Source organism: Perca fluviatilis, chromosome 1 (assembly GCF_010015445.1).
Source record: "Perca fluviatilis chromosome 1, GENO_Pfluv_1.0, whole genome shotgun sequence".
Classification (NCBI taxonomy): Eukaryota; Metazoa; Chordata; class Actinopteri; order Perciformes; family Percidae; genus Perca; species Perca fluviatilis.
The window spans coordinates 7,505,248-7,519,402 of NC_053112.1; the positions used below are offsets into that span (position 1 = coordinate 7,505,248).

General features: G+C 43.8%; 1 protein-coding gene across 1 annotated transcript in view; it reads right to left on the reverse strand.

The window, feature by feature from the left end:
- usp34 (ubiquitin specific peptidase 34) overlaps positions 1 to 14,155 on the reverse strand; it is a 110,546-nt gene that overhangs the window by 64,178 nt on the left and 32,213 nt on the right. Inside the window, exons 7-17 of the mRNA XM_039810750.1 lie at positions 12,199 to 12,391; positions 11,106 to 11,167; positions 9,125 to 9,206; positions 8,809 to 8,901; positions 7,796 to 7,921; positions 5,889 to 6,018; positions 5,324 to 5,454; positions 3,706 to 4,415; positions 1,577 to 1,791; positions 1,294 to 1,412; positions 1,009 to 1,136 (exon numbers count right to left, since the gene is read on the reverse strand). Of these exons, the coding sequence (XP_039666684.1) occupies positions 1,009 to 1,136; positions 1,294 to 1,412; positions 1,577 to 1,791; positions 3,706 to 4,415; positions 5,324 to 5,454; positions 5,889 to 6,018; positions 7,796 to 7,921; positions 8,809 to 8,901; positions 9,125 to 9,206; positions 11,106 to 11,167; positions 12,199 to 12,391 (1,989 nt within the window). The remainder of the gene's footprint in view (positions 1 to 1,008; positions 1,137 to 1,293; positions 1,413 to 1,576; positions 1,792 to 3,705; positions 4,416 to 5,323; positions 5,455 to 5,888; positions 6,019 to 7,795; positions 7,922 to 8,808; positions 8,902 to 9,124; positions 9,207 to 11,105; positions 11,168 to 12,198; positions 12,392 to 14,155) is intronic.

Consider the following 14,155-nt stretch of genomic DNA (forward strand, 5'->3'; position numbering starts at 1 on the left):
ACAAACGCAACAAAAAGAAACTCCTAACCCTAACTGCCCTGCCAAGCAAATAGAGTCTCCGTCCTCCGTACTATTTGCATGTATGTAACTTGGGTAATATGATGAGATTTGCGACAAAATTCTGTGCAAATGAGCCTCACTGCAAAAACAATCCAAATCACAAAGATCAACACTAATAGCCACACACAGTGCAGTGTTTCCTCTATGTTGATTATGTAGTGGCGGCCCGCCATGGAAAAATTGCTGCCGCCACGGTATCAGAAATAGGGCAGACGCACAATGTAGTCGCGGTTGCCTTTTAAATGATCCTGCCGACATAATGCCGCTCACATTGCAATTTAACAAGTAGAACTATTCAGAGGTTATTGGGCCCGTTCAGTTTAAAAGGTTTAAAAGGAACACACCGACTTATTGGGACTTTATCTTATTCACCGTAACCCCCAGAGTTAGATAAGTCCATACAGACCCTTCTCATCTCCGTGCGTGCTGTAAAGCTGTCTGACGGCTCCAGCTGCATCAGCCCATAACAAACATGCAGGTGACTGGTTCCAGTAATCCTACTGCTCCCAATAAGTGACAAAATAACTCCAACATGTTCCTATTTACATGTTGTGATTTGTAGAGTCACAGCGTGTACAAAAAACAACGTAACATGAGACACAGTCATCTTCTAACAGTAAACAAACCGGGAACTATATTCTCAGACAGGCTTGCTGCGAGCATATCACTCCGCCCAAGTACTATATTCTTCCGCCTGAGACTATAGTTCCCGGTTTGTTTACGGTTAGAAGACGGCTGTGTCTAATGTTATGTTGTTTTGTACCACCGTATCTAAATCACAACATGTAAATAAAGGCTATTGATGTTGTTATTTTAAAGCAGTAGGATTACTGGAACCATTCACCTGCTACAGTGATGAGCTGATACGCTGGAAACACAATCAGCATTACATCGCACTGAATCTTTTTTTTTTTTTTTCTATGAATAAAAATCACATGTCACCCTTACCTGTGGTGGGCCAAGTTGTCGAGGCAACCCTCGATGAAGCGCATTCGGATCTGTCGGTCGGTGAACCAACAGACGAGCGAACACAACAGCTTTTCGGCTTCGTTAATCAGCCCCTCAGACAGATGAATCTACACACACACACACAAATAAATAAAACAACAGATCACACAGAGGCTGTCGGTAACCGAGAAAACTAAACGCTGCAGCGTTTGACTTGTGCTGTATAGAGAGAGCAGTGTCTGACGATGCCCATCTCCATCTATAAAGACAGTTTTGAAGTCGTACCGCGTCCTCGTCCTGAACCAGGTCCCACAGCAGCGTGTTGCCCTTCTTACAAACGTTGTCCAGGTTGATGTCGGTCACCGCGTGGCTGCCGGAGTACTGGTGCTTATGGACGGACGGACCTGCAGAGACACAGAGCGCTCACAAAGTCAGCTTCTCCGTTTCTTTGGCAGGGCGATCACTTTATTTAGCCTTTCGGGATTTAAACACCAAAAAAACTGAGGGTGAAAGCAACCGGTTGTACTGGTTCTAAATAAACTTTCACGAGGCCTCGAGCGCGGCTCACCTTGCACCAGGTGCTCATGGTAGATGGAGGCCAGGTTGGGGAGGTGCTGCTGGAGGTGGGAGCTGAGCTCGGCGTGCGAGTTGATCTGGACCAGCTCCTCCTCGCAGCCCGACTCCTCGCCGTCAAAGTCGGCCATGTTCTTCTCCGACTTGGCGCTGACCTGGGAGCTGCTGCAGCTCACGTCGTCCGCACTCAGCATGTCCTCCACCATGGGACTGACAGAGGGCGCGGGGGTTTTAGAAAAATTAGGCAGACAAGCAGATCGATTAAAGATCAAATAGCTTTATCACAATTAAGGCTGGGCAATATATCGATATCATAATGATATCGTGATAGGAGACTAGATATCGTCTTAGATTTTGGATATTGTAATATCGTGATATGACATAAGTGTCTTTTCCTGGTTTTAAAGGCTGCATGACAGTAAAGTGATGTACTTTTCTGAACTTACCAGACTGTTCTAGCTGTTCTATTATTTACCTTTACCCCACTTAGACATTATGTCCACATTACTGATGATTATTTATCTAAAATCTAAGTATGAAGATATTTTTGATAAAAGCACCAATTGTCAACCCTAGAATATCGCCGCAATATCAACATCGAGGTATTTGGTCAAGAATATCGTGATATCTGATTTTCTCCCCATCGCCCAGCCCTAATCACAATTGCAGAAGAGGGGTGCTAATTTAGAGGGGGTCTTTAACCGATAATTAGTCTCGACCCCAGCGCTGCGGAGAGGGTCTGGCTAGTCCACACAACATTCAGGCATGGGAGAAAAACGTGCTCTGGTTTATTGGCATTTCTTTAAACCAATCACAATCGTCTTGGACGGCGCCAGACGGAGCCACGGTGCCGCTGCTAAATATCCGCGGGAAGGAACTTGTTTTGGTGGAACATGTGTACGTTCAAAAGTAGTTTTAGTCGTGCTACAGAAAACTCCGATTGGACAGATAGTCTAGCTAGCTGTCTGGATTTACCCTGCAGAGATCTGAGGAGCAGTTAACCGTAGTCCTCACAAATCCACCAGAGTTTAGAACGCCAACACAGAGACAGAGGGAGGTAACGGGACATCCGGCCAAAAATTAGGGCCATCAAACGGATTTTCCAGCGGGCACCTGAACAATCCCGAAAATGAAACGTCACTGATAGACTAACCAACATTAACCATTCCGACAAGCAGACAAACCGGGTCAGTTCACCATCTGGGAGGCTCAAACATACTTTCTGTGGACAGAAATCGCCACGGATACATGCAGCAGTCCATGGCGCGTCTGCCCGGGCCCGTCGCAACTACGTCCTGCAACCACCTGCGAGGTTACCAGCGGTGTGTCTGCCTGGCATATTCACTGTGTGTGAGGCGGCTGGTTTAACCCGCCATTCCTCATAGTGGGAGTCCGCCCTAGTGGCGCGTGTCACGTAGTTCTCCGCCTTGAGCGCGGTCCAGCAGAAAGCCACGAGCAGAGGAAAAAAAGCGCAGCTTAAAAAACGCTAGCTGCTAGTGCAAAGTTAGCATTGGCAAGTTAACTAGACATTTAGAAATAGATTGTTTAGCCTATTTTTCTTTTATATAGCCTATTTTTCTTTTAAAGATTATTTTTTGGGTATTTTAAGCCTTTATTTCGATAGGACAGCTTGTACTTGAAAGGGAAAAAAAGAAAAAGAAGAAAGGCAAAGCCAAGAGGGCGAGTCGAACCTGGGCCTGCTGCATCGAGGAGTAAACCTCTCTCTCTATATCTATCTATCTATCTATCTATCTATCTATCTATCTATCTATCTATCTATCTATCTATCTATCTATATATATATATGCGCCCGCTCTACCAGGTGAGCTACCAGTCACCCAGCCTATTTTTCTTTTATAATGCAAAAAATAGTTGTTTTTATATTTATGTTTTATTATAATATTGTTTTTAATATTGTTGAACTGATTAAATGGTTTTAAAATCGGTCAAAATTCTTATTGTCGGTTCAACGGTTAACCATTAACATCCCTATTGCAGAAGAGTTTTTGAAGATATATACAACGGCGACGTTATCAGTAACAAAAGATTAGATTTCCATGAGAATATTGGTCGTACACAGAGGTTAGACCGTGTCATCTCGCGCCCCGGTGAATTAGGCCTTACCCTTCGTGATGGTGGTGATGGTGGTGGTGATGGTGGTGGTGCTGGGGGCCAATGAAGCGCCGGCAGTTAAAGAGCTCGCCGCCCATGGCCTCTCCGAGGAAGTCCCCCGGCCGCGGCAGGCACGGAGGCTCCTGGGGCCCCTGGACCATCTGCGAGGGCCCGATGTCTGGCGGCTGCTGCTGCTGGGGCTCCGTCCCGTCGGGCCGAGCGGACGACGACGCGGAACAGGCGTCCAACATCCTCATCCGGCTCTCCAGGGACGTCGACGCCGCTGTCGCCATGACGGCAGAAGTCTCCAGGTTGAAGGGGAGAACCTTGGGCTTGGCTCCGCCCCCTGAACCGCTGGGCCCCTCGCCGAGCGCCTCGCCAGCCTTCCTCTTCCTCGACTCCGTCTGCTCCCTGGGCTCCTTCTGCTGCCCGCCTTCGGCGGCCGAGCGGTTGCCCTCGTCTTCGTCCTCTTCGTCGTCCTCCTCGTCCTCCTCGTCGTCTTCCTCCTCGTCCTCCTCCTCCTCCTCCTCCTCCTTCAAGGCCTCGCTGTCCGCCATGTCGTCAGAGTGCATCTCGCTGCCGGGGCTGCCGGCCGATTGGCTGGCTCGGCTGGAGGCCGCTTCGTTGCTAGAAGCCTCGCTGCGGCCGCTGCTGCTGCCCGGCCCGCTGCTGCCTTCCTCCACGCTGTTCGCCGTCTCGTCGGAGCTGCCCTGCATCGACTCCTGGGGAAACAACACAAGAAACGACGCAATTATTTTAAAGTGCTCATATTCTGCTCATTTTCAGGTTCATAATTGTATTTAGAGGTTATATCAGAATAGGTTTACATGGTTTAAATTTCAGAAAACACCATATTTTTGTTGTACTGCACATTGCTGCAGCTCCTCTTTTCACCCTGTGTGTTGAGCTCTCTGTTTTAGCTACAGAGTGAGACATCACACTTCTGTTCCATCTTTGTTGGGAGTCGCACATGCTCAGTAGCTAGGTAAGGACTACTAGCCAGTCAGAAGCAGAGTATGAGGGCGTGCCCTGACAGTACCTAGGTAAGGACTACTAGCCAGTCAGAAGCAGAGTATGAGGGCGTGCCCTGACGAATCCCTAGGTAAGGACTACTAGCCAGTCAGAAGCAGAGAATGAGGGCGTGCCCTGACAGTAGCTAGGTAAGGACTACTAGCCAGTCAGAAGCAGAGTATGAGGGCGTGCCCTGACAGTACCTAGGTAAGGACTACTAGCCAGTCAGAAGCAGAGTATGAGGGCGTGCCATGCTAGCAGCTAGGCGAGCATTATAACGTGTGTTACTAAGTGACCACGACTGTCTCTGAAGTAAAGGCTGGACTACAATAGAGCTGTTTGGAGCGTTTTCTGTTGGAGATGGTAAGTCCCTTTGGGGGGGGGGGGACTTTGGGCTTTTTCACTTTGTAAACCTATAACGTGCACAAAAAAGATATATAACACAATAAAGGAAAGGGGGAAAGCCACATCAGCACTTTAAATCACTTGTGTGATGATTGAAAACATCTCCTTTCATTTTTTTTAAACTTCCAAAGGGACAGCGAATCTACATCTGCTGGGTTAATGACGGCAAACGATCCAAATCAGCTCGACAAGAGTGTGTGTACTGGGTGCCTACCTCTGTGTCAGACAGCCTCTGCTGGCTCCTCTTGCTGCCGGACATCATCTGGTCGTCCATCTCCATGTCGCTGCCGCCGCTGTGTTGAGTGTCGCTGTTGTCGCTGCTGTCCGGGCTGGCGGCCGGTGAACCTGAGACCAGACAAGAAGAGTGAGAGCCAGACACACACAGCAGCAGTAGTGCTTCAAAGGCTGAGGAGAGAAGGATGAAAACGCTTCGCAGAACCTCATCCTTTACGCTGACACTGTGTGTGTGTAGGATGTGAACATATGCTGCCTCTACACATCCTTGGCCTCTTTGTGCTACCGGGTTGGCTCGCTGAACGGGAATCTGCCGCTTAGTCGGAGATATCTCCACCAGGGCTGCACAACATATCGTTTTTAAATCGTCTCCAATTCCTACACTGTGGTACTGAAACGTTTAATAAAGTCGGAGTAATTCTTCCATCGCTGTCAGAGGAGAAACAAAGTCCTGATGTTGATCACTCCAGGTTCCTCTGGACAGAGTGCTGAAGCATCTCCAACGTAGCTTTTGTGTTCAGATTCGTGAATGACTCCAGACTGACCTTTCTTGTTGCCCATGGGGATGTTGGTGTTGAGCAGCGAGGCGAAGGAGCTCTGTTTGGAGAGCTGGGCCTTGGCTGCCAGGGCGTTGTTCCACAGAGCCTTGATCAGCATGGAGGCCAGGTACAACGTCTGGCGAGGGAGGGACACGTATACGAGCCTTTGTTATTATCAAAGCCATTCTGTTAATTCCATTTTGAGCTGTGATTTATTTTCCTTTTCTGTCCCACCTTCTGTTTTCACGATCTCAATAATGTGTACTTATGTGTATTTATTTGGATGTGCTTTTGTTTCTTCTGTCAGAGCAGTGCTATACAAATAAAGTTATTATCATTATATTATAATAAAAAAAATGCAAGTCTGGTGAAGACCACAATGTTTTTAAGGTCACTTTTGGGGCTGTGTGTGTGTGTGTGTGTGTGTGTGTGTGTGTTTGGCAGCGTGTGTTTGGGTGTGTGTGTGTGTGTGTGTGTGTGTGTGTGTGTGTGTGTATGGGCTGAGTGAGTGAGGCTGCGACTGGTGGTCAAAATCTTTTTTCTTCTCTCATCACACATCATCTTCTTCTAACACTTCTAAATATAAAAAAAAAAAAAAAAAAATAATTTCCTCATCCATCCTTCTTCTATATATAAATAAAAAAAAAAAATATATATATATTCACTCTATTTATTTCATCTCTCCTTTCTCTGTCCTTTCTGTCTCTCATTCTCTCCATCATCTATATATATTATATTTTTTATCACTATATATTTATGTCTTCTTCTCATAAAAATATATAATATATATATATATATATATATATATATATATATATATTTCTCTATCTATATACTGTTTTTCTTGTCTGTCTTCTCTCTTATATCTTGTGTCATACTCTTTCTATATATAATTATCTATCTTGTCTGTCATCTGTTGTCTCTGTGTTATATATATAAATATATATATATATATATATATATATATATATATATATATATATATTATATATATTTATTATCTATTTGTTTTGACATTAAGTGATATGTATGTATGAATGCTTAGTAAGTAATGAGTAATAGTAACTAGTAAATTGTGTGTATGTCTATGCTATGTTTGTAGTTTTTGAGTATGTATGTATGTATTGTGTATGTCTATCTTAGTAAAGTAGTAAGTGTTTAAGTTTTTATTGTCTGTAAGTAAGTGTGTAAGTAAAGAGTAGTAAACTCACAAGTGATTGTGTGTGTGTATGCTGTAAGTGTATATAGAGCTGTAAGTAAAAGTAAATAAGAAGTAAGTAGTAGTAAGTAAAGTGTGTATGAAGTGTGTGTGTGTCCGTCTATCTATCTATGTAAGTAAAGAGTAGAAGTAGTGCTCTGACTAAGGAAGTGTGTGTGTGTAAATGTAGGAGTGAAGTGTGTGAAAGTGAAAGTAAATTAAAACTGAGAAGTGAGTATGTGTGTGTTGTTATAGTGTGAAGTGTGTATAAGAGCTGTAGTGAGTAGGAAATTAGAAGAGAAGTAAGAGTGATGAGTAAGTGTGTGTGAGTTGTGTGTCCGTCTGTCTGTCTGTGCTGTAGTGAAGTGAAGTAGGTGGAGTAGAGTAGAGTAAGAGTAGAGTGAGTAGAGTGAAGTGGAGTGAGTGAAATGTAAGTGAATGAAGTGGAAGTGGAAGTGGAAGTTGTCTGTCTGTCTATCTGTCTGTCTGTCTGCTGTCTGTCTATCTGTCTGTCTGTCTGTCTGTCTGTCTGTCTGTCTGTCTGTCTGTCTGTCTGTCTGTCTGTCTGTGGCTGTGAGTGAGTGTGGCTGTGAGTGAGTGAGTGAGTGAGTGTGTGTGTGTGTGTGGCTGCGACCGAGTGTGTGTGTGTGTGTGTGTGTGTGTGTGTGTGTGTGTGTGTGTGTGTGTGTGTGTGTGTGTGTGTGTGTGTGTGTACCTGCTCGGTGTGGGCGCTGGGGTGCAGGCCTGACACCAGGTTGAGGACGTGGCGGAGAGGCACTGGGTCCAGGTTTTTGATGAGTGAAGGGAAAAGGTCGTGGATGTAGCGGCTGCAGTGTTTCAGCTGAACGACAAACCAAACAGCCCAGTTCATTATAGAGCATGTGAGAGGTAAATACATATTATGTATTATGTTATTTGTCTGTTATTTCCCTGCATGTCATTCTGTTGTTTTTCTGTAAGCGTGCTAAGAATAACACGTAATTACAATATTATGATTAACATAGTTTTATATCTATATATTCTCATTATTCTACACTAATCCACAACACCATGCAATCAACTGCACCGTTTATACAACAGTTATAAATCCATCCCTACTATAAGAACGCATTTCCTGTTTCATGCTGATGGAAAACTCAACAAATCTTCTATATTTAAATAAAAACATAAAATTGTGTGTGAAAAAAGTGTTAATATTTAGCAGACAGGTCTACAACTTAAGAGATGTCTTGTCCTTTTTACAATCAGAATCCTAAAATGGTTTATTGCCACAATAAGTTCCACGTATGTGGAATGTGTCTTGGTGTGTGGTGCATACATAAACAAATGTACATTATCTACTTATAATTGTTAAAAAAGGCAAAATATCATAACTCCAAACAGACCAGGCAACACTGCTGTTTTGCAACCTGTGGTTTATATATATAGTACTGATATAGTGATAAATAGTGTCGGCCCCTTCATGCTGCTCCACAGAGTAACTTAATGGAGCAGAATAAAGCTGGGTACATCTGTCCAGTCTTTGTTTTTTATTACTATTATTTTTGGGGCATTTGAGGCCTTTATTTTCATAGGACAGATGAAGACATGAAATGGGAGAGAGAGGGGGGAATAACATGCAGCAAACGGCCGCAGGTCGGAGTCGAACCCACGGGCGCTGAGTCAAGGAGTAAACCTCTATAATATCTGCGCCTGCTCTACCAGCTGAGCTAACCCGGCCAGTCCTACCTGAGCTGCAGCCCAAATACAGTCCACATGCTGCGTGCTCAGACGGCCCTCTGCAGCCAGAAAGTTCAGGATCACTTGGCATTGTTTGATGATCTGGAACGAACGCACACACACACACACAGACACACACACACACACACACACACACACACACACACACACACACAAACTTAAGATCAGCTGTGCTTCAATAAAAAAAATGACTTCCATTCTCCAGTGTTGCCCTGTTTGAAGTGAAGAACTTGTCACAAAGCAATATAAATCCTGTGCATTTTAACACAACATAACTAAAAAAAAACTGGGTCAAAGGACTCACCTCGATGTGCAAATTTGGTCCGAATATGTGCTCCACCACGTTGTTGTGGATCAGCCAGTCAGCTAGTTCCTTCGCTATGGACCTGGGAGGACGAGGCAGAATCAGACTTTCAGAGAAGTTACACACGGGTTGACCAGAGGTCAACAAAACGAGCAGAAAACGCACGATGAGCCCCTGATACTGCATAAAACGCTGGTATCGGTAAGTACTGGAGTTTATGCACCGATCCCACACCACCTAATTTAGCCCTGAAGAAAATCTACTTTCAAGACGTTCATTTATGGTTCTTTTTCCGTTATGACTCGTTGTCAAACTGGACGACTGGTTCATTGTTCGCGTTTGTTCATGTTTCACAAGAAGAAGGTTTAACCCGAGACAGGCCGTACAACAAAAGATAGAAATCAGAACACATGGATACAGGGATAGAAGTATACAACTGTTAAAACATAATAAAATATATGACGCGCTGGTATCGGGTCGGTATTCGTTATCGGCCGATTCACAAGTTCAGGTATCGGAATCAGTAAGCAAAAGATGGTATCGGACCATCTCTACTCAACACTGGTAGGACAACTCCCATCTCTCCCACCTTATCCTCGTTACGTTGGCTTCCTAATACGTTCAGGATTCATTTTAAGGTTCTTATTCTGATGTACATAGCCTTGCATGTTCAGACACCTATATACGTCTTAGGGGTGTAAGAAAAAAAAAATCAATACACTTGATTATTGCAATATTTTATTTTGCAATACTGCATCGATTTTCAAAAAGGAAATAGATTTTATTTTTTTATTTATTTTTAAACGTTCAAAAATATTCACGTAAGACAGTGGTTCACATTTATGTTTTGTTTAAAGCCCCTACTGGAGGATGGCTATGCTGAGACACACCATAGTGTTCTTGCCTAACAGTGCCTGACTCTTGTGTAGCTATGGCTGACCTTTGACCTACTTTAGCATATCAACATTAGCTCACTAAGAACCTGGGAACCACAATCCCAAACTGGCTGTTTGATTTTCTGTGTACTGAATTGTTTACCTAAAGTAAACTTCTTTGACTTTTATGAACATCATGTCTTTTTTTAAATATTAGTTTCTCTAAAATTATACTTTTTTATTAAAAAAAAATCCCAATATATCGCCTTACGCACAGTATCGAACTATATTGCAATATATTGAATCGTGACCCATGTACCGTGATACGTATCGTATCGCCAGATTCTTGCCGATACACAGCCCTAATACGTCTCTGACCTAGGGTTGGGTATCGTTTGGATTTTTAAGATGCCGAACCGGTACTTTTAAAATGATTCCCATTCCTAAACAGATTCTCGAAAAACTGAAAAATCACATTAAAGAAAGGCTCTTTTATAGATGTGGTAGGCATAATATGCTTTTATGTCAGTTTTGGTGAACCCAGAGGGGAAAATATGTCATTATAAAAGTAGCCTACATTTACGGTAGCTAGCCAACGGTAGACTACAGAGAAAGGGGGATATTTTTATGTCCGTTTTGGAGCGACAAGAGGGGAAAATATTTCAGTCGACACATTAAGTGGAACCGAAATGAGGAACCGAAATTTGCGTCCTAATCCGGTCCGATTCCTGTCAACGCTTTTGAAAAGCAGCTGAAGACTCACCTATTTAAACTGGCTTCTGGCTCATGTTTGTCATTTTTTTTATATTTTATATTTTTCTCTTGTAAAACACTTTGTAACTTGGTCTGTAAAAGGTGCTATATTAAATAAACATATTATAATTCTAAATAGACACAGACAGACAGACAGACAGACAGACAAGACAGACAGACAGACAGACAGACAGACGACTTTATTCTCTGTCCCAAAAGCACTGACAGAAATTCTCCTTCGACGAGGCTCATTAAAACATACAAAAGACCAGCTATGCCGTGTCTATTTTGGAAGCAAATGTCCTCCGTAGAGGACAATAAAGAGTGAATGTGAATCTTTAAAACTAACTTACGTTTCTGTGTCGGACACCAGAGACTCGTTGTTGCAGACGTCGTTGAAGGTGTGGAGTTGGTTCTAAAGAGGGAAATAGTGATTCCATGATGAGACAAGAAATAACACGTGATTAAGACTTGTGATATAGTGGTTACGGCAGAAGTAGCAGTCCTGGGATACAACCTGAAAAAAGTCTTAACCCCGGAGCAAAAAACTGAGAATGAAGATCGGTTTAACCCTGCCTGGACTGACAAATACTTGTTTATTTTACCACCAAATCTAAAACGCCGTGGTCCTGCTCTGTGCCCTGCTACGCCCTGCTACTCTCTGCAGTGCCCTGCTACGTCACACTGCTACTAGCCTAGAAATCTAGACGCACCCTAGTGGCAGCAAATGTAATTTGCAGCCAGGGGGGTCTAGCAACTCTGTTGGTTTGAAAGCTGGAAAAATCTAACTCTGGCCGGGCCAATCACATCGTGTATAGAGTAGGTGGGCGGGCTTATGTCTGCTGGCGGAATAGCGGTCTTTCGAATCGGCTGGAAGACTTGGAGTTAAGCTTTTCTTTGAAAAAAAGAATAGAGAACGTGATGAAAGTCATTCTTAAAAAAGGAAGATGTGTTCGGAGTTTTGCCGACCGGATACAGCAAAAGTTGAATCTATCAACTAGCTCCGCTACCTTCCTCGTTGCTCTGCCTGGTTGGAGCGCTATCCTATTACGTGCAGAGGGAATCTGAAAGACAACCGTTTATCCCGCCCCTCGGATTGAGCCCTGTCAATACTGAGTTCCCAGACCCAACATCTGGATGTGGGTCTGGCTTGTCAGGCTACCCTGCTACGCCATGAACTACCACAACTGCTATTTCTAGTCATAGCTCCATTATCTTTATCGTGACTATTATCGCCACTGTTCATCACACCCCCAACCGGCGCCGTCAGACACCACCTACCAAGAGCCTGGGTCTGTCCCAGGTTTCTCCCTAAAAGGGAGTTTTTCCTCACTGTCACACTAAATGCTTGCTCTTGGGGGGAATTACTGGAATTGTTGAATCTTTGTAAATTATAGAGTGTGGTCTAGACCTGCTCCATCTGTAAAGTGCCATGCTTTGACTCACGGTGATTTGGCTGAGTCCTGCCAGCCTCATGGTAAGCGTTGGGGACATGAAGTATTTGAAGGCGAGGTCCAGGCTCTCCTTGTCGAAGCACAGCGCGCTGTCCAGCGGCTCCTTCACCGTGCTCCACATCAGGTCGGCCATGTTGCGCGCCGCGCTCTGCCGCAGCTCCTGGTCCGACAGCTTACACAGGTACCTGCAGGGCACAGACGGCCAGAAGGTTACGGAGCTGAAGAGCAGAAGTCATTGAAATAACTTCAAACTTATACACAACAACTGCTCTCGATGCTAATGTGTGGACAGAATGAAGTACAGTGTGACAATCAGATTCAGAGTTTTAATTTGATCGAGAGCTGCAAAGATTAATCGATTATTTAACAACTATTTAACTGATTAATCGTTTGAGACATTCTTTATGAAAGACCAAGTATAAATTCTCTAATTGCAGCTTGATAAATTTGAATATTTTCTAGGTTCTTCTCTCCTCTGTGGGAGTAAACTGAACATCTTTCGATATTGAGTTGCGGACCAAACAAGGCATTATGACATCTTGGGCTTTGGGATTTTCTGACATTTTATAGACCAAACAAATAATCGATTAATCGAGAGAATAATCGACAATCAGAACAATCGCTAGATGCAGCCCTAAAATCAAGACAATTACGAATCAGCCAAACTTGAACTTGAAAGCGTTTCATTTATTTGGGTTCCTGTTTAATTTGGCGCAGTGAGCGGATGGGACAATGGATCTTTCCTTTAAACCTGGAGATGAAAACGACATGGCTGCTCTGCATGAAGGCTAACTTTTAGCTGAATTGTCTCTGATCACTTGACGAGGCAACCTCTCTCTCTCTCTAAAATTACAATTAAATATCTGTTGGAATTGACCATTTTGTTAAAAAAAAAAATCCTTAGACTTACAGTATTTCGTGTGTTTCCTTATTAATAGCTTATCGTGTAAAAAGTCGCATTTGTTGTTGATTTGTGACCATTTTCACACGTCGAGTAAAGCCTGATTCCTGTGTGGAGGCTCCACGAAGAGCCGTCGCCGCAGCTACGTAAGTGGCCTGAAGTTTATACTTGTGCGTTGGTGTGTGCGTCGATCTCTTGAAGAAAATAGCAGGGCCGGTGTGTGTGTGTGGTAGAGCGAGTGAGAGAGTGACTGTGATTATCTTCAGAGCTAGTAGCGACTCTAGAGTCATAGTGAGAGAAAACAAAGCGTCTCCCCAGTTCTTTCTGACCACGATGGGGAATCTGGAGCAGGAGAAGTTAACCCTCTCCTTGATCTCATGTCGTTTATGGCGTAGGGTCCGTGTCTCCACGTACCCTACGTACGTAGCCACGGCGTCGATTTAACGCAGAAGCACAAATCGGCCTTTAGAAGATAAACACCCCAAACGATGTGAACATGTGCTCTCCTGAAAAACACTGTTCTCAATCTCATTTTTGACCCTGCGTCCATTTTAGCAGACACCCTCTTCACCAGCACTTCTGAGGAATTTGAGTAACTTGGTGGGCAGCACGCCAAGACACACAACTGCGATGACTTTTAGATTCGACAAAAACAACACAAAAAAATCTGATCTCTCTCATTTGAAATTTCGGTCTATGAATCCAACTTTGTGTGTGTAACCTTTGAGATGCATTTTTTTTCCCCCAGGCCTGTGTAGGCGAACGCTGAGAGATGTGATCAACAGCAGAGTGCTGCTGACTCATCCAGTCTCCACTCGGAGTTTGTGGTTGTTGTTTTTTGGGTTTTTTTCCAGATCTTTTCTGATGAGCTGGGAGGCTACAGTTGCTGCTTAACCCTTGTGTTGTCTTCCTGTCAACCTTGTTTTTGACGCCTTTTTTTTTTTTTCTCACACTTTGTTTTCGCTTTTTCCAACGTTTTAAATTGTAAAATTTTTCTTCTTTACATTTTCAACGCTTATTTCTACGTCCCACATTTTCTGATATAAAA